This window comes from Thamnophis elegans, chromosome 1, assembly GCF_009769535.1.
Source record: "Thamnophis elegans isolate rThaEle1 chromosome 1, rThaEle1.pri, whole genome shotgun sequence".
NCBI classification, from domain to species: Eukaryota; Metazoa; Chordata; class Lepidosauria; order Squamata; family Colubridae; genus Thamnophis; species Thamnophis elegans.
The window spans coordinates 132890766-132918557 of NC_045541.1; the positions used below are offsets into that span (position 1 = coordinate 132890766).

Below are 27792 nucleotides of genomic sequence, written 5' to 3' on the forward strand. Positions count from 1 at the left end.
CAGTGTTTGAGTCCAGAAATTGGGGGTGCTCCATCATTAGAGCTTTTCAAGAAGACATTGGACAACTATTTGTCTGGAAGGGTATAAAAGTTGTCTCGAATGGTCTAAGGCACTGATGGTGAACCTTTTTCACCTCGGGTGCCAAAAGTGTGTGTGTGCGCTATTGCATGCACTCACATGCCCACACCCATAATTTAATGCCCCCTGGGCCATACCCCCTGCGTATGCACACGTGACACCCCCCTGCTGCCCTGTGCATGGCTTTCTTGGAGCCTGGGAAGTGCAAAAACAGCCCCCCCCCGCCACCTTGGAGGCCAGAAACAGCCCGTTTTTCGACTTCCAGTGGGCCCAGTAGGTCCGTTTTTCACTCTCCCCGGCTCGAGACTTTCTAGGAGCCTGGGGAGGGTGAAAACAGCCTTCCCCGGCCCTCCTTAGGGTCAAAAAATCAGCTGGCCAGTGCACATATGTGCACTGGAACTGAGGGCTGCTGTGCCGGCTAATATGGCTCCGCATGTCACAGCCATAGGTTCACCACCACAGGTATAAGGTCTCCTTCTTTTGAGCAGTGAGGTCGACTAGAAGATTAGAATGTCCCTTCCAATCCTGTTATTCTATGTTCAAACTTACCACTATTTCTTAAATTCCCTCAGCTTTTTTCTATTGATCATTTAAATATATTTCCTCTCCTTTTAACTTCACTGAAGCAATGGGATATAGAAGAAAAGCAAATATTTTGCTGAATTATGGTACTACCACTGACTAAATGGATAAGAGGTTGGTGAGTAAAACTTGATAAATGCAATAGAATAAAAAATTAATCGCATCAGTGACTTTTGAATTTGCAAAGTTCTCAACATGATTCTGCATTGCATTAAACCTTTTTATCACTCACCTTTATAGAACATTCACCCACTGTTTCCAGCCGAGTCCCTCAGCTGGATATTAGATAAATAATGAGCACACATTATTTAATTACATCAGTTATTCTTGTGTTGAACTTCTTGTTCCATGAAAAAGCTTCTGCTCTGCATGTAACTGCTTTCTGTAATATAAGCAACATAACTGATTGGTTTAAGATATGCACCTCAATGGCAACTTGGAAGCTTAATACTGAAATGGGGGCCATTTGGAGCCTCCAAATATAAGTGCTGTTCCTTCAATATTAGTTTTTTAGTTTAGTTTAGTTTAGTATACTTTATTCTTATTTCACATGGTACAACAAAAATAAATGCAGTCTTCGGTGTACATTACAATTATAAAAATACAAATATACATCCTTTACATTCTATATAATTGAAATTGAAAATCCAATATTGCACTATACCATAGAATTCAATATGGTTATCACCCTGGCATAGAAGCTGTTTTTCAGCCTATTTGTCCTTGTTTTTTATTATCTTGTACCATCTGTCAGATGGTAATAGTTTTTTTTAAAAAGTGCCTGGGATGAAATGGATCCTTGAGAATGTTTTGAACTTTCTTAAGGCAGCAGGAGCTATCAAGCTCTTGTAAAGAGGGCAACCAATGATCCTCTGGGCAATGATGTTGACCCTCTGAAGTGCTGTCCTATCTGCCACTGTGCAATTGGCAAACCATACACCAATTAAACTTCAAAGAGTAAAAACAAGAAATCTAGTAGTGGTGCAAACTTATATCACATCTATGCATATGCTTATTTTCTCTTGAATCAGAATAAACTGGTGACAAGGTGGTGATATTCACAAACAACAAAACAAAACAAAAAAATAAAGAATGCCCCAGAAAATATAGTGATTCCATGTCCAATGTTAATATTCCTCAGTATTAATTAGTCTTCATCTTCATTCGAGTAAAAAAAAAATCAGAAATCAACAAGCTGTTTGAGACAAAAAAACTTATTTATTAAAAAAATTAAAAGGTAATCTTTTTATCGATTAACCCTCTTTTTAAAAAACAGTGCCAGTTCAAAGGGAGTTTTCTTATATTAGTACTATGTACACTTAAAGAGCAATGACATGTATAAACTTAAAACATACAGGCAGTATTTATATGCAAATTACAACCAAGCACACTAACAACTTCAGTATTAGCAGCATCAGTAAGGAAAATCATAATGTAGGAGACTGAGTTTTACCAAAGGGCAGAGTGTATGTGAAATAATAGCTAGTATTTTTTTTCTTAAATTGTTTATTTCTTATAGAAGCCAGAGACAGCCCGACTGCAAATCTTAAAACCATTTAGTGGAAGAGCTTCATTTGAATGGGCACAACCTCCTCCCACACCCCATGTTAAGACTATGCTTTCAGTGGCATCTATTTCTTCCTTCTTCCCTTCCTGTGTACCTTTTAAATAGATGAAAAATTCTAGAGAAATCAAAGGCTTATTCACTGTTTTGTAACCTCAGAGTTGACATTACTTTAATACAGATTGTATAAAGAAAGGCATAATGGCTCCTATCAATCATGTGACTTTTTCCAGGCATGAATTTCAACAATAACCCAAGGAATAAAAAGCTTTTTAAAGATTTGCTATCAAGAGAGGCTACTACTACCATAGTGACCCCCAATGAGAATGTACAGTATTGCTGACTTCTCCTTCCATATCCCATGTGTGGTGTCATCACTGCAAGTCCCATCCTAGCATGGAAAAATAAGGATTATGCAATTCAAGGACTCAAAACAAAAAGTTTTATTTAGTCATGCCTTCAATCATGGTAAAGTGCTCTGTGTTCCATCAAGACCACAAAGGTGAAGACGAGAGACAATTGTAGGAGCCATATGGTTTTAGTAACTAATAGGAAAGTGAATGATACAAACATTGGAAGAGCAGTGAAACTGAACACTATGAAATAATTGAAATATTTTGCAAAATCACAATGGCCTACTTCAAATGAGATTTTGCAGCCAACTCATTCTTTGGTCTGCATACTTCTTTTAGTACAATATTTAGTACAATATTTCTTTTCCTAAAAAGAAAAAGGCTTCAGAACAAGGAATGAATGATGTTAGTTAATTATATGCAGTAAAAGAAAAAAATCAATAAAGTAGGATTTCAAAGTACAAGAAAACCAATAACAGGTGTGTGGAAAGGCACACTACAGTCGAGACGTAAGCATGTATTAATGCATCACAAGTACAACATACTGAACTAAGGCACATTCACTTAGAATTACTCCTTCCCATAGAAACCGAGTACTTGCAGTGCATTGGTAGAAGAGCTAAGGGGGACTATCTTCATACAGGCAAGAGGCCACCCAGTGCTAGCCTGCAATATTGAAGTTAATGACATTATGCTGGGAAAGACAGCAGTTAATGCCAGATCAGATATCTCTCTTTGCACAATGGTAAACTAGTCTTATTGCATCAAATTCAAAAGGAACTACTGAATACAGGTTCAAAAAAAATGTTCCATGCAATGCTGCCTTTTAGCCACAGCACGTATGTGCTGAATGATCAGAACATCAGGCAAGACTACACTGAACAATTGTCCCCCGGAGTACTGCAGAATCCAGAAGAAAAGGGTCCATCAGCCTTGCTATAATACTATTTTGCACAATATAATTTTAGTTAATAAAAAGGCTGCACTCCTTTAAAAAGCCAAGTACATTCTAATCATTCTATTCATGTTATACAGCACACATACCATATAACATAAATAGTTCAGAACCATTTTATGAGGACTCTCATCACCAAATAATAGATGGATTCCTGCCATAGGAAATATACCAACTGTTACAATGATTTCCTACAATGCTCCATAAGTCACATAAAATAAACCTGTGACTTTTTATTATTATCTAGAGTAGCCTTTCTCAACTTGCTTTCTCAGTTGACCCATGGATCCCAAATATCATAGGGATTGGCTGTGTTTGTGTAATCCCAGTTGTAATCCCAGCATATTTGGAGGGTGTTGGTTTTCGGAAGGCTGCAAATGATAAGATTTGAAACCAAACACAACTCAAATGCACTGTGACAATTATTAGATTAAGACAGACTGTATTTCCTTTGTTTTTTGGATTGGAACATCTAAACTTTACTCAACATAATCACATCATGGGGATATTAGCAGTCTCTGTGCCAACCAAGATAGCCAATAAATGAAGAGTGATGTGGAAAATAGAATTTGGGAGGCTTCAAAATTTCATATGCATGCTAAAGTGAATTACTGGAATATCTCAGTAATCTGTACATGGATGATCAATGTAACTAGAGCTGAAACCAAATTCATTCTTTAAAAAATCCTGGTGCACAATAACTGAGAGTGAAATGTTTTTCAGTTAAATTGTTTTTCAGAGTTACTTTCACATGCAATCACAAACATTCTTCCTGTCCAGCTGAAGAGTTTAGTTCTATTATAAAGTTGCCCTGAAACTACAAAATCTTTCTTCAGATGGCTTAGTATAGGAAGACTTCTCAAAATAATGTATGTCTTTAACAAAGAATAACCCAGTATTACCACTTATTTTGCACAACCTACATTCATTCACGTCAGCTTTCTCTCAGGTGATGGAATAAATTGGATCAATGTCAGCATTAGCAAATGCTCTAAGCTATTATGTAATCTCTTCATTTTGCAACCTTGCTCAAAAGGCATATCAGAGGAATTTAGAGCTTGAGACCAAAAAGTTAACATCACCTCTCTAAAAAATCAGAATAGTGGTGTCATGACGGGAATTTTATAATTTAATAATTCTATGAGTCTGCTAGGTAGTTGTAAGATTTTCTTAACTGCAACTAGTAGCTAGTGCTGAGAGACAGAAGTATTATGCAAAAATAGAAATAACATGTTGCGTTTTGTCTTAGAAGAAAAGAATGCACAGAAACCTCTAATGCTTCAAACAACTGAAGCATTTAAGTCCAATTATTTAAGATCAAAGCAAGAAAGAGAGGACTCTTGAGGGTATAGATGTGTACACACAGAGAGACAATTTCCCTTTAAAAACATCATAAATTATTTGTTCTGAATTATCCCATTTGCAAAAGACCATTTTTTAAAAACACAGTTGATATTCCCCGTTGTCATGTCACACTTGAACAGAGATAGACTGCATACTCTACATCTTTTTGAAACACATGCATCCTCAAAATCACACATTATGACATTGCTGTAGATTGTCTTGATAAGACAGCATGAGTGTTTTAAGTATTGCTTGGATGGTTCAAACTTTAAAGTAGCAGCTGGCTCAAATGACTGGAGCAATGGACCTTTCTGTCAGAAGTTCTCCCACACTGTCGCCTCCTCCTTCAATAGTTCACGGTCTCCACTAAGAAATGTTTAAGAGAAGATTCTTCATAGCCATCATCAAATGGATAGAAATGTTTGACCACATCTATTGTTCTATTTTAATCCTTCCTTTTTTTAAAAAAAAATTGAGCTGGATCTAAAACTCCCATGTTTCCAGCCATTTAAGGCCTGCCATTGAGCTGCTGGGATCAGAAGCCAGAGGTCCCGTCATTCCATAAGACAGAGGATGGAAGAGGTAAAAGCTGTGGAAAATACACACAGACACACATAAATAATAAATTAAATCACCAAAAACACATAAAAGCAGAAGGTATCTCAGCATCCCCTAGATTGGCCTAACTAACAGTACATAACATTTATAACATATGACAGAATTCATTCAATTGTATTGTTCACTGAATTCTGAGTTCAGAGAGAAAATGACAATTGTGAAAGAAAAGCTGTTCACATTACAATATTTAGGGAACATCTCATAGTAGTGGTAATATGATCTGGATTTGGGGAATATTACCATCAATCTCCTGTCATAGATTGATGACTCTTTGTTGGCTTGGAGTTCTGTGGTGTTGCACCCTCTACCAGAAGATGGGATCCATTTAAACAGTCTAAAGGACACTATTCTGTTCCAGTGGGAGCTTGGAATTGTTCCCGGAGTTCTGGAACCTGCTTGGGACAAGAGCGTGGCCATGGCCCTAGATCTAATTGCATCTGTGTAGACTCTCTAGGCACATGGATCATGCAGGGTCCCCTGGTTTCCAGAGGAACTCAGATGATGAAATGGCATAAGAGATGCCTTAAAGTGCTGTTGGAAGAAAATGAAGAGCAAGCCCAATCAAAAGTAAGAGTTTTCCTTGAGAATTATCTTGTGACATTTAAGGCAGCAAAGGTAACTTTTCTCCACTCTTATTATATCTGCAGAGAGATGGCTGGTGGCCCTTTTAAGATAACCCAGTCCCCCAGATTCCCACCAGGAGAATGTTTATAGGCTGCTGTAAGTTTTGTTCTAGGTGTCTGCCTCACAAAGTTACTCAGATTCACTCGGAGTTGGACTCTGATTGCACAGATCCTATGAGGTATAGTCTTGCCCAGTCATTTGGGAAGAGTTTGAATCTGTTGCTCTAATGAAATGAACAAGGTCCTTTAAAATGAGCCATGAATTAAATCATCTGTGTTTTACAGCTATTGGGATTGGCCTGGCCCACCTGTGCTTATGGACCCCATTGGCCTGGTGAGGTCCAGGAGAAGGGCCCCTCTGTCATTGCACCTATCCTCTGGAACATGCCCTCCCCCCACAAAGTAACATTGGCTCCAAGCCTTCCAAACTTCCATCAGAACCTAAGGATCTGGCTCTGCTAGTTAGCTTGGGGCACCAATGGAGAACATCACAATGGAGGTGGTTGATCAATTAACAACAAATCCCCTCCTCCCCATCTTTAATTGGGTTTGCTTGTGTATTAATTTATTTTTTGTTTTTAATTTATACTATTTTTATCTTTTATGATTGTAAACTGTCCAGAGTTACCCTGACGTAAGATGGGCAGTCAGTAAACATTATAAATAAATAAAATAAATGTCCTTTCTGGTTGGTTGCATTTGCTGGGAGGTGACATGTGGTTAGATTTGGACAATTAATTAAATATAATTAATTAAATATATTTTGAGCAGCTCAAGAACTGATTCTCACCTGTACACACTGAGCACAACCAACACTGCTATTCCATAGTTATAAATCTTCCCAGCTTGGATGCTGCTTGAAAAAAACCAAGCACAGAATTTCAGGAATACATCCCACGTAATCCCTGAGGGGAAAAAAAACAAATTAAATTTGATTTGCAATTAAATTAATACAATTTATATGACAACCATTCATGGATTTAATCAGTTTTCCCCATCTCATTAGAAATCACAATTTGGTAGAAACTTCTGGAAGATTTATATGGGGAAAGAAAAATCTGTGGAAAAGAACATGCAGGCCTCAGGCAGGGCATTTGGGGGCAAATGATGGACAGATCATGGGCAAGATGTAAAAAGACTTTAAAAAGAAGTACTGTAATATTTTATATCCTGAGACCATGAATAAGAATATTTAAAGCTGAATTTTTAACAATATTCTTAACCAATACACCTTGAAACCATTGTAAAAATAAAGTATTTCTGCAACACATATGAGGGCAAATTGTTTTAGAATCTTTATCAAATTCCTATTTGTAACCCTGATCATTCTAATGACCATTCTAACATCGACAGTATCAATACAAAAATGATGAGAATAGAGCAGTAGATTGCACAGGGCTATTGAATAACAGCTGGTATTTTGTATCCTAATCTCCTAAATTCAATTCTAGATTACAGTGCTCTCAATACTGATAAAAAATTGTTTCCTGAGAACCTTTTGAAAACATGCAACATGTGAAGCTAAACAGTGTGTGATCTCTTACAATCATGCTTTTCAAGACTCTCTGTAATCTGATTACCATTTTTAATTTCTGATATATAAAGATTTATAAATCTTACCTGTCAACATGATGGAGAAAAGCATGGCAGGAAAGTAATGATGGAAATAGAGCACTCTGCCCATCAGGAAGAAAGGAAAATAATGGAGAAACCATCCCAGGATAATCCTTCCCCCACCATGCTGCAAAACTCGAGCAAGCTCTGTAATATATGCATATACTTAAGTATGTTTTCACTGCCATTTAATCTCAATGTTTATACAGTACAAGCATTGGATCCTTTGAAACATCATAAAGAGATCTAATTCTAGGAAATGTGTAAATACTAAACACTCATATTTACCAAATTAAGGGTTGATTGGACAGAATTATTGCTGAACCTTGCTTTGTGGAAAGCTTTCAAAAAAATCAAAACAAACTACACTATTAATAATCAGATCTATTTTCTTTATGCATGATAGTAAAGGTTACAGTACCATGCTAGGTAAAGAAAGCCACTGGAACAACCATTATGAATAAGTATTTGAAAGAGCATTTTGAAAGCTGACGTGATTCCAAGCAAAAACCACATGAACTTTCATGATTACAAATAGTTCTCGACTTACGGCCACTTGTATTACCAGGTTCCAAAGGTCCAACAGACAGCTCCCTCCCACAATCACATGATTGCATTTTGTGCACTTGGCAACTGGCCCTCATTTATGGCTGACTGTACTGTCTTGTAGTCATGATTTGGGATGTTCTTTGCCCCCAAAAGCAGCATTTACATCAAGTTTTCGGTAAAACTGCCCTATAGCGATAATTAAGCAGGTTTGCTTAATGACTGTGGCTCACCCCATGAGCCGAGGTGGCGCAGTGGTTAAATGCCACACTGCAGGCTACTTCAGCTGACTGCAGTTCTGTAGTTCGGCTGCTCAATTCTCACCGGCTCAGGGTTGACTCAGCCTTCCATCCTTCCGAGGTGGGTAAAATGAGGACCCGGATTGTTGTTGGGGGCAATATGCTGACTCTGTAAACCACTTAGAGAGGTTTATGAACCTATGAAGCGGTATATAAGTCTAACAACAACAACTATATTAGTTTAACAACCACAGATTCACTTGATGACCATGGTAATTCACTAAAGAATCATCATAAAAAAGGCCATAAATTTGGGTCGGTCACACATTAATCCACTTTACAACAACTATCATAATTTATGACCATTTTGTTTTAGTGCTTAAGACACCAGACTAAATGGCTGGAGATCATGTGCTCAGTTTTAGCTTTTTGTATATGCGTTTCTGGATCTCAGCATCAGTGATAATCCCCCTTTTCTCCCTTTTCCAATAATCTCCTTCTGAAGGAAATGTAATATAGCACTGGTTACATAGCATTTGTTGTTTTAAAATTTAAAGCAAGAATTTATAATAAGAAGAAAACTGATCTTACCTTTGTGTTCAGCTGTTAGTTGAACTCCTCGCTTCACAGCCACAGATATAAATATTATCATCATAAGATATAATCCAATAGCAATTAGACTCACCCACCAAATCACCTTTAAAAACAAAACATTGTAATTAAGCCTATTCAGTGCAATTTTTCTTCTTCTGTTCAATTGTGTCCTATTCTTGGAGACTGCCTTTCAAGTCCTTGCAATTTTCTTAACAAGACTTTCCAGAATGGTTTGCAATTGCCTCTTTCCTAGAGCTGAGTGAGAGTGACTGGCCCAAGTTCATGCAATTGACTTTGGCTTAAGGCTGGTGCCTTAGTCACTACACCAAACTGGCTTTTGCAACATAAATAATAAAGAAGCAAAAGATAAAGATTACAATTAGGAAAAAAAAAAAGATTATAAAGAAAACCACTCAAATGGAATAAACATTCCAGGTGGCTCAAGACAAAGATGACTCATCCAATCTCAAGATAAAGAACCAAAATTTTACTTACCGGGTTTCCCAGCAAATAAACCCTATAGTCTGTTTCATTGACACCAGAAAAACGCAGACCCTATGGAGAAATTCATGGCTGAATCAGAAGTGATCAAAGTGTTTAACTTTTAGCCCTAATTTTTTTTTATTAACTGATTTTTCCTTCCATTGTAAGAGAAAAAGGTAAAGGTAGTTCTTGACTTATACTATCATTATAATTGAGGCCAGAATTATGTGCATAAATCATTTCAATTGTAAGTCACCTGAATGGATTTGAATTTATGACCATTTTTCTGCAATGGTGGTTAAGTGAAAGCTGCAGTCATTAAGCAAACATTGTGTTCGTTAAGAATATCCACTTTCCCTAATAAGTGGTTTTTTTTGCCAGAAACCAGAAATAAATGCTAGCAACTGGAAAAAGTCACAAATCATGATCATATGATTGTGTGACAGTGCAAACTGCCATAAAAGTGAGGCAGTTTACAAGCATCCGAAGTACAACCATATGACTGGTGAAGGCTTGTAACTCCAAAAACAGATTGTAAATAGCTCTGGAGAGATTTGTTGTAACTTCAAATGGTTGTTAAATAATCAGTTGTAAGCCAAGCACTACATGTATTTTATATTTATAAAACAATTCAAACTTTCAGTTAAAGTTTGGATTTTAAATGCAGTTAAATATTTTTCAAGAACAGTTTTGCCTGAGCTTCATAGGTCTTTGCTAACTAGCATTCCAGAAGCATCTATTTAGATAACAGCCTCTAAATATAGATTTTTATTAAGCAATAAGAACTTCTGAAGAAAGAAAATGAGATTTGGGTGTACGGATGTCATTTAAACATGCATACTGGAAATATGCAAAAAGAACTAACAACAATTTTTCATGGTTTTAAAAACAAGATGAAGACAGAGCTCTTCAACATTGATGCTGATCACATACCTGGTAATTGATTGGCCAATGCCAAGGTTTTGATGTGACTTCATTCTCCTTTGGTTTAAGGCCACTATTTCCCTTCCGATGAAAAGAAAGGCAGAGTTATCAGTTATATTGCAAAACCTTTGTAACTGTCCATTTACCTTTTGTCTGTCTGTCTGTCATTATACATCCCATATTTAACAATGCACTGTCCATCTAACTCATTTCATATAAGGGTGCATTAGCCACCTCTGGAAAGTTGATACAGACATATGTGCACACACAACACAAATTCAATCTTTTACTGCTCTTTCTTACTAAATATCCTATTTTGCCTTCTGGTGGAGATAGCCTAACCCAGCCGACTTTGAGACTCTGATATCATATTTCAACCAGGAATGCTTGAGAAGATGCTCCATAGTGAAAACTATGGGAATATTTTTTGTTATTGTTCTTTATTCTCAACAATTATCCCTAAAATAGAAATTCATTAACTTTGCTTTAACACCGCTAACGTATCTTTACTTTTACAAAAATAATTATTTTCCCTAAAGTGAATTAGAGTGTTGATTAATAACACTAAGCCCTTATATCATGGTATGTAAGTAGTAAGAAGCCCAATGTAATCTTGGGGTGATACATTCCCCACTCCCTGCTGCTCATGCAAACTGAAATAAAAAGTAAACAGAAAATTATCTTAGGCAGATAATATCCTTCTTCTGCTTACTGACGAATCAGAAATATAAAAAAGCAAAAATGTAGCTCCAATGCACAGAAATGTAACTATCATCCAAAAACTATACTAATCCTCTAATGTGGATAGATTTTGGAATATTGTATAAATAACTGCCTTAGGTAGTACCACACCAATAATGCTTCACACCAATAATGCTTACCATCAAAATGGATTCATACCGAATAGATTACTAGTAAAAGTTCTAACATTTAGAAATTAGAAAACACTATTTATAAATAACTCAGAGCAACTTGATTCTCAGTCCAAATCAGACTGGCAGAAGTATGGATAAAATAATTAGGCTTTTATGACCCAATCTAAGGAGGTATAAAAGACTGAAGACTAAAATACTAAGTTTCCAACTAACTCAGATTAGTTTATAAAAACATTTCCGCTTGCTAAAATATTATTAATAAACTATATCAGATAATTTATCTTTCTTTAAGTATCTACAGTATATTTTGAGGTATATGCTACAATCTAAGATATATTAATCTTCAGCCATCCCAGATCACTGAACAGGCCTTGAAAACTGCTGAATAGAGAGACAGACTTATTGGATTGAATTTTCTGCTATTTTGGCCCAAACTGTTTTTGTTTTGTTTTTTATATTGGAATGTTAAATAATAAGTCCGAAACAATCTACCTACTCGAATCATAACGATGTGAGATTCCAGCAGTATTTCTGGAAAGGAAGGTTTCAAAACATCCAAACTGATATTGGGCACTGCAGAAAAGAAGAGAGTTTAAGATGAATTTTATGCATTAAATCTGCACAATCATTCTCTCGGCACTCAGTTAAATTCAGTGGGCCAGCATTATTGAAATAACAAAATATGCAGCCAAATCTTGACTGGTCAAATTCCCCTCAAGTCCTCATTCTAGTAATATCCGGGAACATTAAAACTGAATCATAGGATGTTCCACTTTTCATTTTTCTAAGTATCTGAAATGAGGAAAGGGGTACCCTAGAGTAGGCGTGCCAAATAATTTAAGACAGCTCTTTTTTTTTTTTTTTTTTTTGTATTACTCTGGTCAACCTGTCTGCCGTGTTTCCCCAAAATAAGATCCAAACAAAAAATAAGCCCTAGCATGATTTTTTCAGGATGCTCATAATATAACCCCTACCCCAAAAATAACCCCGTTAAGATCGTCAGCCAGACAGACACATTTAGTACTTACACCCTAATGCGACACACACACACAGACACGTTGTATTTGTGCTGATAAATAAATAAAGGGAGACTAGTATAGATCTATTTCAAGCTATTTAGCTCTCATCAGCTAGCCATACCCTTACTGGGATTCGAACCTGGGCTGTATTACATATTAGGCACATGTTTTAACCACTAAGCCACAAGGTTCTCCTCCTTTATCAGCTGAGCCAGGGACACTTCCTCCCATATTTGGGCATACCAGGGGTTGTGACACTAAATACATACATACATACATACATACATACATACATACATACATACATACATACATACATACATACATACATATATATATATATATATATATATATATATATTAATGATATGTTACAATCACATACATCTGGAATTAATGTGCTCTTCAATATTCCAAAGTGTATTTGGAGTCTCCTTCTGATATGGAGTGCAAGTGACTTCCACTTGTTCCCAGCCCCTGTGAAAGACAAATAGTTTTAATCAATACACCCCAATTTGCAGCCATATTTCTTGACTCTTTTTAACACATCTTTTTGTAGAGATCTGTTTTTGCTAGGATAAGGTAAATGATGATTTAGCGGAATTATTTATTTTATTTGTTGAACAAGTCACATGGTGACATTTTGTATAATAGGACACACATGGTATTATTATTGTATAAGATACTGTAAATATTACATCTGGAATATTGGGGATAAGTTCTGGGTGCTCATGATCAGAAAAAATAAATTCAAATGGAAAGAAAAGTAGTTCACAGTATAAGCATTGCATGAAGGTCAGCTATGTTCAGTGAGATTTATTTCTAGATAAGTTTCAGCAATGGAGATTTCTTTTAATGTAACAGCAGATATGAGCTCTTTACTTTTTAAAGCCACAACATATTACAAGTATATTCATACAAGATAACAAAGAATTAAATTAGCTATTCAGGCTAAAGGAGGAGTATGTCTCTAAAATACATATGGTTATAAATTAGCTGTTGTTTAATTTAAATTAGAAATTAGAAAACATAATTAGAATAGTAATGAAAAATGGTCTCTAAAAATAACTGTAAAGCCATGTTTTAAGAAAAAGTTAGCTTAGACATTTGAACAGTTACCATTTGGGTAGTGTCTTTCCCGTCGAACCCAAGATACAGGTCGTTGCTAGATGAACCAATCGTATTTGACTTCGCAGGACTTTGATACGTTTCCCATCCTTTCTTCCTACAACTTCAATTCGCCAGAAATCATTGGAGTCTCCAGATCCATTCTAAGAAATATATATATTACAGGATGGGGACAGGGAAGAGACATTAAAAAAATCTTTTTCTCTAAATAGCTAAAATTGATATTCATAGATCACTGTTGTGGCCCAGCAGGAGCCGTTGGAGCTGCCGATGGACTCCGATAGCGAGGAACCCTATGAGTCTGCTATGGAAGATGTGGAGGACCCTAGGCAGGGTTCAGACTCAGAGCAGGGTCCAGAGAGGCTGTTTGGCCACCAGGAGGCACCTGAGGCATGGAGCAGTGGAGAAGATCAAAGGGAGTTTGTCCCTGATGCCAGACAACGAAGGTCGGAGAAACGGAGGCAGCAGTTACGGAGACAGACTCATAAGAGATAATCAAGCCCAGGTGGTTGTGGCTCGGCCCCTCCCAAGAGAGTATATAAGAAGAGACTTTGGGAGGAGTCCTTTTGCAGGACACAACCATTTGTAGTAATCTGGAGAACTCCTTGTCTGGTCTGCCTTGTGTTCCCGTCTGTTGGAGTTTGGGTTGCTGCCAACGTTTTGCCAGTAAGTCGTGTCTGGGCTTTCAGCCAACAGGATTATAATTGTTGTGAATAAAGAGTGGCAAACAGCTACACCTATGTCTGCGTTCATTACCGGACGGAGGGGGGCCAGAACAGATCACCATATCTTTTATCCCTACTACAAAAACATTTACAATAGGTAGAAAAGAAAAAAGAAAAAAATGCCTGGCTTATTCAGCATTTCCCTTTTTTTTAATGTCACAGAAAGTGGAAACTCAGCATCCTGACTAGCTCCTTGGCTTTAGCAGTTATATATCTTTGGGCTTCTTGAAGTGGAATTTCCTGGCACTCACTACAGAGTGCCATTACAGATCACATAGTAAATTGAAAAAAAAAATAAACTATTTAGAAAAGCTAAATGATTTGTGGTCCAAGAAAACAGTATATAAAGTCACACATAAATTCCATAATTGTATTTCAGTGCTTCAATTTATTAAATCCGTTTTCCTCCTTATTTTCTTTTAAGAGTTCTATATAGTTTTTAAAGCAGTATATTATTAACTATAAAATCCCTTGTGACTTCTTCGTTCTTCTATGAAGTATCACAGATTCTGAACAATTTAAAAGCAAGAAAGCCACAACAGAAAAATGCAACCCTTTGCTTTAGCAAAATGTTTATTACAAATGGAAAGTAGAATCCTCTTCATTCACTTACAATGCCATATCCAGTGACTTGAAGATGTTTCCTTGTCAAGGGGGCCTCATGTTGATGACTATGTAGATTTCTTGATGTCCTAAAGTTAAAATAAAGTTAAACTCTTTGATCTGATTTTTAGGATAATCCGAAAGATGAAAAGTGTTAAACAAAATGAGAGCAATATAATAATGTTTTGTTAAATATCTATTTATCCATCAATATACAAATATAATTTCTATACGGTGCTTGTTCATTTCCATGGAAACAATTTCCAAATATCCAGCCATGTTAGCTAGCTGTTTCTGCTCTTATATAAAATTAACCAAAGAATCTCTTTTGCTGATCCTAAGCATTTAAAGTTCAACTGCGTAACTTTACAAAATCCCAGAATACACCTGAAGCACAAAGAAAAGAAATAATAACAAACCAACATCAGCTTCAAAAATTTACTTTAGTCTTGGCTGGCAGATCAAAACTTCTACATTCACCTTCAGTTAGAATAATTAATTCAGGCAAATCTAGAAAATCTTCAACTTTTTTTTCAAATTCCTGTGCAACTTACTCTTTGTGTTCCAGACGGATAATATCTCCATGTTTCACAAACTCCACAGGGAAGGAAGAGTCTGAATAATCTGATGAATAGAAGGGGTCTCAACATCAATTTGAGGAGAACGGGCCAAGACATTAGAGCACTGATATCTAAATATATTACCAAAATAATATAAAGAGGGGAAGCAAACTTCCTAGCTCTATGTTTTCATGCAACTGTAGAAAAACCGAAAATGTATTTATTTTATTGCCCTGTGACTAATCTGCACTTTTCAATTAACAGCTGGAAGAAAAGTTAAGTTGCAAGTTGTAAAACAACCAATTTTTTACCCTAATCCAAATCAGTTAATTATTTCTTTCTTTTATTATAGCAGGTACCCTGTATCTGCAAGACATTTAATCCTCATTTATATGTGCCTATTCCTTGCTGATATTTAAACAAAGCAACTGAGGAGGGAGGGAAAGGCCGCAAGGCTATAAAAATTGCCCAATGAAAGCAACCCATTTCAAATTCTGGAAACTGTCTCTGCCACTTGAGTTCACTGTGGCACGTGTGGCAATTAGGAAAGGACCCTTGGAGCTATAAGTAATTAATGGGGACAATTTAAAGAAACATGTTTTTTTTCTTTAGATTATTATTCCACCCTTTTTTCATATATTCAGTTTGTACATATACAACATTTTGTTTTGTTTGATCCTGGCACTTCTTCAGTATTCTGAAGAAAATTCTAAGTTTGTCAGCAACACAAGAACTTCAGAATTTAATAAGCAACTTATTTAATGTAATACTGAATGATGAATACTTGTATTAGGACACACAAAAGTTTTATAAAATACCATGGTTAAAGAGAAGTATTATTAACATAAATATTTAGAAATGTTAACATTAATTTCAAAAGTTAATACAGCTGATAACAAAAATAGTTGGATTAATATATTTATTTATTATGTGCCTATAATGTACACTTACAGCCAGCAGTTAAAACAGCAATTAATGCTGTAAGCTCTTATGAGCAACAGTAAAATTGCAATGTAAAAGAAACAGCCTTAAAAATAAGGCAGATAACATATAATACATGCAAAATTATAAGCTGTTTGTCACATATCACCAAAATGAAATAAGAAGTTTTCTTTGGCAAGCTTTTATTGGATCCCATATTCCATTCATGCTTTTTGTATCAAATTGTTTGCCCAGTAGAGTAAGCTGTGCACTTCTATGTGTCCCCCTCTTGCCATTATTGAATTATTTAAAACAAAGAAAAGAAAGAGATTGGTGGAATCTGTGAGCTCATCATAAAATCTAGCAAAACTAGTACATATTTTCCAACTCATAAAAAAGTGAACAATAGTCTACAAACAGGGAATTGGATTTGCTGTCCCAAAGATTTTTAAAGAAATCTTTTTTAGTAATGTAAGATCAGCATCATCATCTTATACTTCCAAAAGTAGTTTGCTCCACAGTCTGACAGATTTTCAAAGAAAACGTTTATCCCAAAATTTAATCAAAATCTACTTCACTGAAATGTCTTATCCCTTTTTCTGGCAATACTATCTAGAATATAGGAAAAACACTCTATTTCAACTGTTGTATATTTGAAATTCATTGAAAGCTTCTCATATTTTAATTCAAATCTATTTTTCCAAAGCAAAAACATATGCATTTATTAAATGTACATTAACTTTATCTGAAAAGACCTTTTTACTGTCCCAGCTGTCCTTCTGCTACACTTCCTTTTATTAATGTCCCCCAAATGAGATGTCCAAAATAGATACCCTCTCAAGTGATACAAGCACATTCCATTCTACAACTATGCTTTTCTTTTAAAGAAAACCAAGATTTAAATATAGCATATATTTAATATATCTGGGAAACACCATTGTTACAAGTATGACTGTACATAATCCTGAGAAAAAGACACATTTTCATTGAAGAAAAGTAAAATGAATAATATAATCCATTTGGGTGATTTTCAATTTACCTCTATTCAAGTTATGTTTCCTTATAATCCATAAATTATTTAAGTCTTTGTGTAAATATGCAGTGACCTAGGGATACATAAAGAATTATTAGATTTGATTTCTTAAGTTATGTTAATGAAGCTACAATTCTGTACTCATTACTAACAAATACAATACCTTACATGCAGGATTACATAAAACAAAAATGAAGAAAACAGATTTATCCCACTATTATTCCATAATGTCATTCAAAGTTGTGTTGATTTTGATGGTAGTAAGGATCTTAAGCTACCAAGTATCTTAAGCACAAATCATCAAAATAGTCTCATGAAGGTTAGTTCATGAACCTGTGATGAAACATTGAAGTCTTTACATACATGTTTACAGATTAAATACATATATTGGGTCTATAAGGAGTGAAAAATGAATAATATTATAGTATGCCATTAAATATTTATTAAATAATTGTTTGTACTGTAAAAAAGAATTGCAATCAAAGCTATTTCACACTGGTTACTTAGCCAGTAACATTTTTAGTTGACTAAAACTTTGATATTATGTTTTATTAGAAAACTAATATTTAATAATTTGTCAAGACTAATAATTGGTCTTGACAATGCAAGAAATTTTAGTTTCGTAATATACCAATACAGGTACCAATAAGGTACCAATACGGAGTGAAGAAAATAATTTGGAAGGTTGTAAGTACTCTTCAGGATCCAAGTTTTAGATTCCTGATTTAGAGAGCATGACTAGTAGCCATTTTCCATTCCATTCTTGTAGGCCATCGTACGTAGTAAAAAAATAATTAATGTCCACATGTTTTAGTCATCTGAATGACTTATGGAAATATCAGTAGAATGATTGACAATTTGATGATTTTCACACTTGACTGACCTGCTGCTGCCTTGCTCCCACTCCTTCAGGATACAGGTGCCAGTGGGAGTGAAGGTATCCTCCTGCCATGCGAAGGTTCTTCAGTGTTATCACAGAGCCATATGCTACATCTAAAAAATAGCAATAGCAATAGTTAGACTTATATACCGCTTCATAGGGCTTTCAGCCCTCTCTAAGCGGTTTACAGAGTCAGCATATTGCCCCCAACACAATCCGGGTTCTCATTTTACCCACCTCGGAAGGATGGAAGGCTGAGTCAACCTTGAGCCTGGTGGGATTTGAACAGCCGAACTGCAGTCAGCTGAAGTAGCCTGCAGTGCTGCATTTAACCACTGCGCCACCTTGGCTCTTGGCTCTGCGCCACCTTGGCTCTTGGCCCAAGGGTTGCATTTGCAACCATAGATTACTGCTTTTTTCCCTTCCATTCAATTGTGTCTCATTCTCGGAGACTGCCTGAATAAGATTTTTGGCACATTTTTTCTGAAGTGGTTTACCACTGCCTCCTTCTTAGTGTTCCTTGTTCAGAAAATTGCTAAATAGATATAAAACAGATCAATCTGTCTAGATAATTCAGCCCCATTTGAGCATCTTTCATGTAAACGTAATGCTGTTTGATAACTTCATGAGACTCATCAACCTGATTCATGTATCATATTAACCTACAATTATGGCTTGTTGAATAAGCAGTAACTGGCTGCTTTCTCAAAGACATGCACATTATATAGTGTAATCCATCTGGCTTAAATTTATACAGTTTAAAATTTAGCATTTTATGTGTAACCTAGACTCTTATAAATTATTAAGTCATGATTAAGTTAAACAAGTTGTACAATATGTACAACCACACTGCTGTACAACTTGGGAAACTACTACTGGTAGTTTATTGCTACTTACTCAAGAGTCATAGACATTTGTACAATGAGTGGCTTTGGACTTAATCTGCTGTATAATAACATATGGCTTTATTGCTCAGAAATAGCAATAGCACTTAGACACCGCTTCACAGTGCTTCCCAGCTTACTCTAACCAGTTTGCAGAGTCAGCATATTGCCCCCCAACAATCTGGGTCCTCAATATGCTTAATCTAACACAGATGTATGAAATTCAACTTATCAATATATTGCCCTCCCTTATCAATATATTGCCCTCCCACTTCAAAATTATGAAGTACATAATTTTAAACAAAACATTAACAAAAGCATTCTATATGCCTCTATCACACTTGTGCTTAATTTTACATTCCGTGACCCCAAATCAAACATAACAAAGATTATTTTTTTAGAAATAATTTGGAGGCAGCACATCAAGGTATTTCAAACAATACCAAGCAAAAATTGCCTTTTACAAACCTTTTTCTTAAAAATTATTAATTGGATTTGCTCTGAACGATCTAAAATGTTTCTAAATATAGGAAAATTTTGTTTACTAGAATGTAGAGTTTTCTAGAGCATTTGTCCCTTCAATAACCCTGATACTCACATTCTGGAACAGAAACATTATGAAGATTGTTTCCAATGAGTCGGGATTGAAATCCAGAGCTGAAAAAACCATCACCAGGTCCACTGAAAAAAAAAGTACTTGGGCTTTCAGTATACAGTATGATTAAATAAGGAGCCAATGTAACAGCAAAAGAAAAAATGCTTTCCACTTCTTTTAGATGTCTGCAAGGATCTAATGTCCTGAACCATTAGAACTATCATTTAGTTTAGACATACAATCAGATCAAGCCATGGATTAGACTTGAGAGATCTTTACAACCTGTCATTTCCAGAGGTAAATTATGAATTATCACATCAGTTATCCAACCATAATCGGCAGTAATTTCAAAGCCTGGTTGGCTTCACTATTCACTAAAAATCATGTTTAGCCAGTTTTAAAATAAATGAAAACTCACTGAAAACAAGCTCAACAGTTCATGAGGTTTTCTTGGCAGCAATAAATAAGTAGTTCACTATTCCCTTTATCTTGGATGTGTGTATGTTGTTGTTGTTTTTACTTTTCAGACTACTCTGCATCCTTGAGGTTTCTAAGCCTGTTTAGCTTTGGCCTGGTGCTGCAATTAATCAATGTAAACACTACACTGAAGTCAATTAAATGTCTTTAAGAAAGGCTTGGTATAGGGTCCAAACAAACACTGCAGCAATTACAGTGCACAGGTCCTCAACTGTGTATTTCCTCTCTGACAGAATGAGATGAGATACCTTCTGTTTAACACTGCAAAATGCACTGCAAAAAGAGCTGTGTAGAGGACAAGAGGCAGTACAATGAGGCAAAGTGCACGAGCTAAGAAGTGCTTTCCCAGTGTGACCTGAAATTAAAAAATAATAATAATAAGACAGGTGCATCAACTTTTAGGCAAGATTTTTCTTTATCAAAACAAGTTGTGTCTATATATTTCCAGTGCTGAAGCAACAAAGCCACAAATTTTACACTTACAAATTTAAAATTAGACTGGAACAAAGCATATTCAATTTTTTAAAAAAGTTTCATCTGATGTATTATCTTCCCAATCATGCCAGGAGTACATCAATATGGCAACAGAAAAGTCATATGTCATTTCAAAAACAATTTCATTGAAAATAAATAAAAAAGCTTTTGAAACTGTACATATGAACTGTGGGTACCGGGAAAAAAATCACATGGCATCTATCTAAAAAATAAATACATGAATTAATCAAAAATTTGTTACTCATTCACACTTCAATTTTTCCTAAAAGATTTTCTGATGGGAGAATGAATTGGGGGCTAAATTTTCCATGTTTATTCAATATATCTTATTCCTGAGTACAGATTTGCACTGTTATTTCTAAATAAAGATATAAAAGATTGTACTTTGGGGCTTTTATCTTATGTACATGTAGAAGAATAGCTCTCACTGGTAAAATTCTTTTAGCATTGTTTGCTTACATATCTAACTAAAAACAATTCTGGACAAAATAGATAATTACAATCAAATTCAAGACAGGCTTCTGAAATTACTTATTTTCAACTTCTTCAAAACTCCAAATACTGTGACATACAGTATTCGCTTCTGTTTATCCATTCTTCTATATGCCATTTAGGGGAAAAGGTTGGAGTAAACTACTACATATGGTGGCTAAAACTTCATCCAATTATTCAATATTATAGTACATATTTTCAAATAACCATGCATGAAATGCTGTCCAAATCCACTATTTCCCACTCATCCTTCAAGTATGTTAACTTATATTGTTATTGCAAGTTTTTTTTTCTTGGGTTACCTAAGAAGAATGCAAATGGCAGAAAAGGATTACTGAGTAAATTGAATATCCTATCGGAGGGAAATAATTAATAATCTCGATGTAATACTTTTTCAGTTTAAGTGGTGAAGGGCTAAAAAACAGTTATTCGGACAATCCTGATCTAGAATTATACGCTGCTTTGCATAGTTTAAAATTCAAAGAACTATGTTGGCAATGGTGCGGCTTAAATTTCTGAACAACCATCTGCAAAAGGAGATCTAAGTAACATGGATTTGCTTTATTTCATTTACAATTGATTAATACTTTTTGGAGTAGTTTTTTTCAAAAGCTGAAACTCACATCCTTGCACTACATGTATTTTAATCAAGAAAATAAATCACACAGCAGAAAGAAAAAAGATCACATTTTCATATATAAAAGAAATAGAAACAATTAATAAAATAACTTTAAACTAAAAATGTCATCCAGAGAATACAGGCTTTCAGTAAATTATACATACCAGAAAGCTACTTTTCTTGCTGTTAATGAGCTGCCAATTTAATAATGTCTATTGACACTGTCAGCATACTTCATATCTAATTTCTCCGAAGCACTGCATAGAAATAATTTACTATCCAGAAATAATGTAAGTTCTTTCTACCATGGCAAGCTATTTATGTCCAAAAAATAAATTCTTAGTGATGAATGACTTGCAGTTTTCTTCATCTTAAAAAAAATAACTCAAAATGTAAAGGCCATTAAATCCATCAGGCATAGTTATAAACCAGTAATTTATTGGGATGGGGAGGAATCCAATTTGTAGGGTACATTTGTTGCTTTACTAATGTTCAAACAATTTCCAGGCTTCCTCCCCAGCTCCTCAATACACATCATAGCTTATTAAGGTAACCAATTTAAGGCATTTCAACAGTAAAATTTGTCATATAAAATCACTTCTAGAACTTTACACATGTCCATAAATTTGGGTACTCGAGAACAATGCTAGATATGTATGTGTAGAGAATAAGAGAATAACAGAGGTGAAAGGGACCTTTGAGGTTTTCTAGTCCAACCTCCTGCTTAAGAAGTAAACGCCATACCATTTCAAATAAATGGTTTTCCAATCTCTTCTTTACAATCTCCAGTGTTGGAGCACCAACAATTTCTGGATGCCAGTGTGTGTATATACACACACACATGAACAATATTGTGTTGGAATGAAATGCAAGTGGAAAGTTTATACAGTTCAGCCAACTGTATAGATATGAGTTTGAGGTTGTTTTAATCTGAATTCAGTAACCTAATTGATACATTACAATTTTGTGATCTGTTAAGAATACTATCTTTTTTCATACAAATGTTAAAAAACTAATACAGTTTTACATACTCACCAGTGATAGACTAAGGTCTCCCAATAACTCCCAAAGTTCAGAGATAGTATTCAGGCCAACCAGAAGGACAACAAAAAGGCCAACAAATTTCACCCCCATTGCACCAGCGAGGTTCACCCCAGTCAAACACAGCCAGAACCACCAGGGAGCAGTAAAAGACCTGTAAAATATAGAATTTAACATTTTTCATATTTTTGGGGGAAAAAATGTTTTGTTCAACAATCTATATTAAAATATATTCTATTTATAAATGAAAGAAAATAATTCTGAAAACAGATTGATAGTGACACACTGAGATATAGTAAGAGTTACATTTAATCCAGAGAAAAGGAGGGTGGTATCAATAACTCATAAAGATAGAACCTGGTTCCAAAATTGTTCTTTCCTAACCCTGGTCCACCCAGGTATTTTGACTACAGTTCTCAACCTTGTTAGTACAGCAAAAATAAGGCCATGAATCTTATGTGCTGCACCAAAATTAAAGCACTATAAAAGTACATATTCAAGAAGCTTATTCTACATCAGCCTTCTCCAACCAGGTATTTTTCAAATTTCCTCTGGAAAATATAGGAATTGCAGTTCCAATAAACACCATTTTGGGTAAAACAGTGATCTTTTCTTGGGGGAAATTTCTCTATAATTATACATAAAGCAATCTGATCAAATACTGTTATCACATCAACATGATTAACTCTAATAAGTGCCGAGGTGGCTCAGTGGTTAAGGAGTAGTACTGCAGGCCACTTCAGCTGACTGTTATCTGCAGTTCGGCAGTTCAAATCTCACCGACTCAAGGTTGACTCAGCCTTCCATCCTTCCGAGGTGGGTGAAATGAGGACTCAGACTGTGGGGGAGATATGCTGACTCTGTAAACAGCTTAGAGAGGGCTGAAAGCCCTATGAAGCGGTATATAAGTCTAACTGCTATTGCTATCTTGTTCAACATGGCTATGTTTTTGTACTATCTGTAAAATTAGGCAGACTTTAATTATCCACTGACAACTCCATCGCCAATTGTAATATTTTGTTTTGTTTTATATTTTATTTGTAATTTTCTTTGTAATTCTGTCCATGACCATAATAAAGTAACCATACTAAAAATATCCATTCAAAATCTGATCTATAGAAATCATCTAAGCAACATCTTACTACAGTAGAACCTCTAGCCATGACTATAATTCGTTCCATAACTTTGACCGCAACTCGATTTGATCGTGACCCAAAACAGGAAATTTGGTGCTTACAAAAAAATGGCGCAGAAGGGGAAATTGGCTCCAGCCATGTTTGATCACTTCCGGTTTGCTCGTAGGGTCTTTTTTTGCCCTCTGGAGACTTCAGGGAAGCCTCCTGAAGATCCCTGAAGTCTCCGGAGGGCCTTGGGAGGGCAGGAGAGGCTTTTTTCACCCTCCCCAGGCTCCTATAAAGCCTCTGGAGCCTGGGGAGGATGAAAAAAGGATGCAAAAAATGAGGGGTCATGTCTGTAGTGTACGCATGCACACTGCAAGGTTGTGCATTGCATTATGGGTGCGGCACGCCCGTGCATGACTCCCCTGCGCTCCCCCCACTTATGGCACGTGAGCCAAAAATGGTTCGCCATCGCTGGTATAGTGGTTTCAGGTTGCCTAAGAAAGTAACCAGGAATGTGCTTGGTGAGGAATCAGTGTCTTTTCTATGTATGCACAAAAAATCTAGCTACAACTAAAAAATAATATCTCAGTACGCAGGAAGAAGGAGGCTCAGATTCAAGTACCCACTTTACCACATAAGCTCATGGTATCTGTGAGCCACTGTCACTCTCACACTCTCGCTATTGTGAAAAAACAAATAAGGAGAAACTATTGATTGCCATTTTGTATTCCTGAAGGAAAGGAGGAACACAAACCTAATTAATATAGAAAACTTCATCTACGGACACTTATCAAAACAAAATGTACTCATTTTTTTCTGAGATCCTCTTAAAAATCATTTCACTGTTTATACTTTTAATGCAGGACATTTTATTCCATATGTCACAGTCTTTTTTCCAAACAAGCATGCTTAAGACATATTCATCTACAATAGTAAAAAAAAAAAAAAAATCGCCCACCCATCCCCACAATTTGTGGTTGCCAAAGTAGGTAAAATTGTCAGATAAACTATCTTAACAACTTTCATGGTTTTATTTATTACATATATACTATAAAATACATAAGTATTGCTCAGTGTTATTGCATTGTTGACAGCATTGGGTGATTAATGCAAATAATAAAAGACACAGTACGATGATGTACTTTGGTAATACATTTTTTTTAGAGAGAATGAAAGTAGATGAAAAATGTACAGTAATTCAATTCATAAAACATAATGATTATAAACAGGGTTAAAAAGCTGTGATCTAATATCCAATAAATAGACAAACCAGGGATGCAATAAACTTAATAGATCACTCTGTATCACCACAAACATCCTCTTCTTACTTGCTATCCTTTTCACTTTACTTGACAGGGGAAAGTAAGACAGGGTCCTATTAAAAGCTTCTACAATTTGATTAGAACAATAAGAGTCTACCACAGGAGTGTCAAACTCATGTCATCATGGCGTCATCAAGTGATGTATCATGACTTTTTTCCCCTTCACTAAACTGAGTGGCCAGCACATGACACATCCGGCCCATGGGCTGCGAGTTTGACAGCCCTGGTCTACCACAACAGGAAGCAGAGACTGCCCCCAACTTTTACAACCTTATCAGTATCATATGGCCAATTTTATTAAGTGTTTTTATAAAATAATAGTGACATAGCAGCAAATGGGAAGGACAGCAACACCAATAACTTGCATTAAAGCAATATTTCCTTTTGAAATAAAAAAATTTTTTCCAATCCTATGAGCTGCTGGTTTCAGCAATTGTATTATGGGACCCCAAATGCTTACAATTTGAATGTAATCTATTGCATATTCTATTTTCGCATTTGTTTCCCTTCTTTTTTACATTTTAACCATATAATATATAATGTTATCAAACTTTTTGTTTTAAGCATGTGGCACATGTTAGCCAGGGATCACCGAGGTGGCTGGCAGCCTCTGTGAAAGGAATTTTTTGGGGTGGTGATATCTTTACCCCAGTAGTGGGTTTCAAATCCCGTTCCAACTGGTACGGTTGGAACGGGGCCGGCGATGTCATGAAAATGCTCAGCACACGCGCACATGCGTCTTAGTGCCTCTGCAATGCTCCAGCTGTTCCACAGAGCACTGCACAGGCGCTGTACGCACCATATGCATGCGCGGCAGCACAGAAGCTTTAAAACAGATAAGAAGCTCGGGCGGGCGGGCCCTCCGGAGCACTGTACCGGGGCAACCCACCACTGCTTTCCCCGCAGGATGCCTGAATGCCAGTAAGCAATTGAGGAAGGCTCCTTTCTTGTCCCTACATGGTTTATTCGCTCATGGGAATCGGGCCGCCAATCTCTGCGGTGCGCAGGTCCAAAATCGTACCACGTGAGCCACTGCAGCCCCCTATCAAACTCTTGCTTTTTCTTGATGAATTTTGGTATTATAGTTGCTTTATATTTTATACTGTAAGTATTCCACAGAGCTCTTTGGGGTCATGATGCCAGGTTAAAAGTTACAACATAAATAAATATGAATGCACTGTAAGAGAGATAAGGGGCCCATGTCTAATTCGTAAGAATCAATCGCTGCCATCTTACCTATCAGAATAGCAATTATATTTAACCATACTGAGTACAGCTCCCATAAGGAAGAACATCAAAATGGGGTCAAGAAGAATGTACTGTGAGATTGTAATGAAGCCAGTGTCTGAAAAAAATGAGAGAAACATATACTAGCTTTGTCATTCAAATAATTTATCAATGCTTAGTCGAACATAATCATACTGAATTCTAAAAGTAAATTGTCATCCCAACATTTTCATTTTCAGAAACATTACTGTACTTAGAAAGATATTCTGAGCCTAAGATGATCACTAACTTACTCTCTCTCACAAGCTTGCATACACAAAGACAAGACAGAAAAAAGATGACTGCATCTCAGTGAATCTAAAATAAACATGTTCTTTCAAAGGTGAATTGTTTTGTGAAAAACCTGGCTTTCTTTGAGGGGAAATATGTATTATTTATTAAACAAATTTATAAAGCTGCCCAATTTACACATAGGAGATTCTGAGGGGGCTTACAATATTTAAAAAATCCACCATATAATAAACACCCATTGGAAAAAAAAACCTCACCCCACCACCCATGGCAACTACAACACTAACAAATCAGCCACTTGATTGATTCTGTCTTTGTAGTTCCCAGGCCTGCATGGAAAAAAGCATGTTAGACTAGATACAAAACACAACTCTGATTTCTTAAACAACTAATTAAAGTTTGATCATATGGATAAATATCTGTCAGATTTTCTGCAAAATTGTTGTGAGGCAAAACATCTCTACACAAATTTTTCCATAACTGAAGAGCCACTATAGAGAATCCCTCATAATAATGGTCTGTTATCAGTAAACAGGTTACAAGGTTTGGCATAAGATAAAGTATGAGCAAGATGCATACAGACTTGGCCAATTATCTCACTGAATCTTTCACAATAGAGAAGACCAAACACAGGCCAAGCCATACGAAACAGCTGCTTACCAAAAATCAGGATGGTAGCAGTGATTACTGCTGCAGGCAATGATCTGGACAGCTCCAGCACTGTGAGGTAGCAGAAGGGGATCAAACATGAACCAAGGAAGGCACAGAACTGAATAAAAGAGAAGAAAAGCATTCTTCATAAGGTCATTAAGATTATCCGGCTTCCCCCACTGACTTTCCTTGTGGGAACCTGGTTGGAAAGGCCCCAAATGGCAATCACATGACCTCGGAATACAGCAACTATGGTAAACACATGCTGGTTGCCAAACACCCAAATTTTGATCATGTGACCATGAAGATAATGTGA

The 27792-nt window shown here is 35.9% G+C and overlaps 1 protein-coding gene across 1 annotated transcript in view; it reads right to left on the bottom strand.

The window, feature by feature from the left end:
- Positions 1-2643: 2643 nt before the first annotated feature.
- Positions 2644-27792, bottom strand: part of POMT2 (protein O-mannosyltransferase 2) — a 30158-nt gene continuing 5009 nt past the window's right edge. The window contains exons 4-21 of the mRNA XM_032232136.1: positions 27486-27594; positions 26544-26652; positions 22859-23018; positions 20466-20572; positions 19744-19826; positions 18265-18374; positions 17388-17454; positions 15422-15491; positions 14878-14956; positions 13531-13682; positions 12797-12888; positions 11889-11965; positions 10527-10598; positions 9606-9665; positions 9108-9213; positions 7738-7878; positions 6908-7022; positions 2644-5465 (exon numbers count right to left, since the gene is read on the bottom strand). Coding sequence (XP_032088027.1) covers positions 5360-5465; positions 6908-7022; positions 7738-7878; positions 9108-9213; positions 9606-9665; positions 10527-10598; positions 11889-11965; positions 12797-12888; positions 13531-13682; positions 14878-14956; positions 15422-15491; positions 17388-17454; positions 18265-18374; positions 19744-19826; positions 20466-20572; positions 22859-23018; positions 26544-26652; positions 27486-27594 — 1815 coding nt within the window. The 3' untranslated portion in view covers positions 2644-5359. The remainder of the gene's footprint in view (positions 5466-6907; positions 7023-7737; positions 7879-9107; positions 9214-9605; positions 9666-10526; positions 10599-11888; positions 11966-12796; positions 12889-13530; positions 13683-14877; positions 14957-15421; positions 15492-17387; positions 17455-18264; positions 18375-19743; positions 19827-20465; positions 20573-22858; positions 23019-26543; positions 26653-27485; positions 27595-27792) is intronic.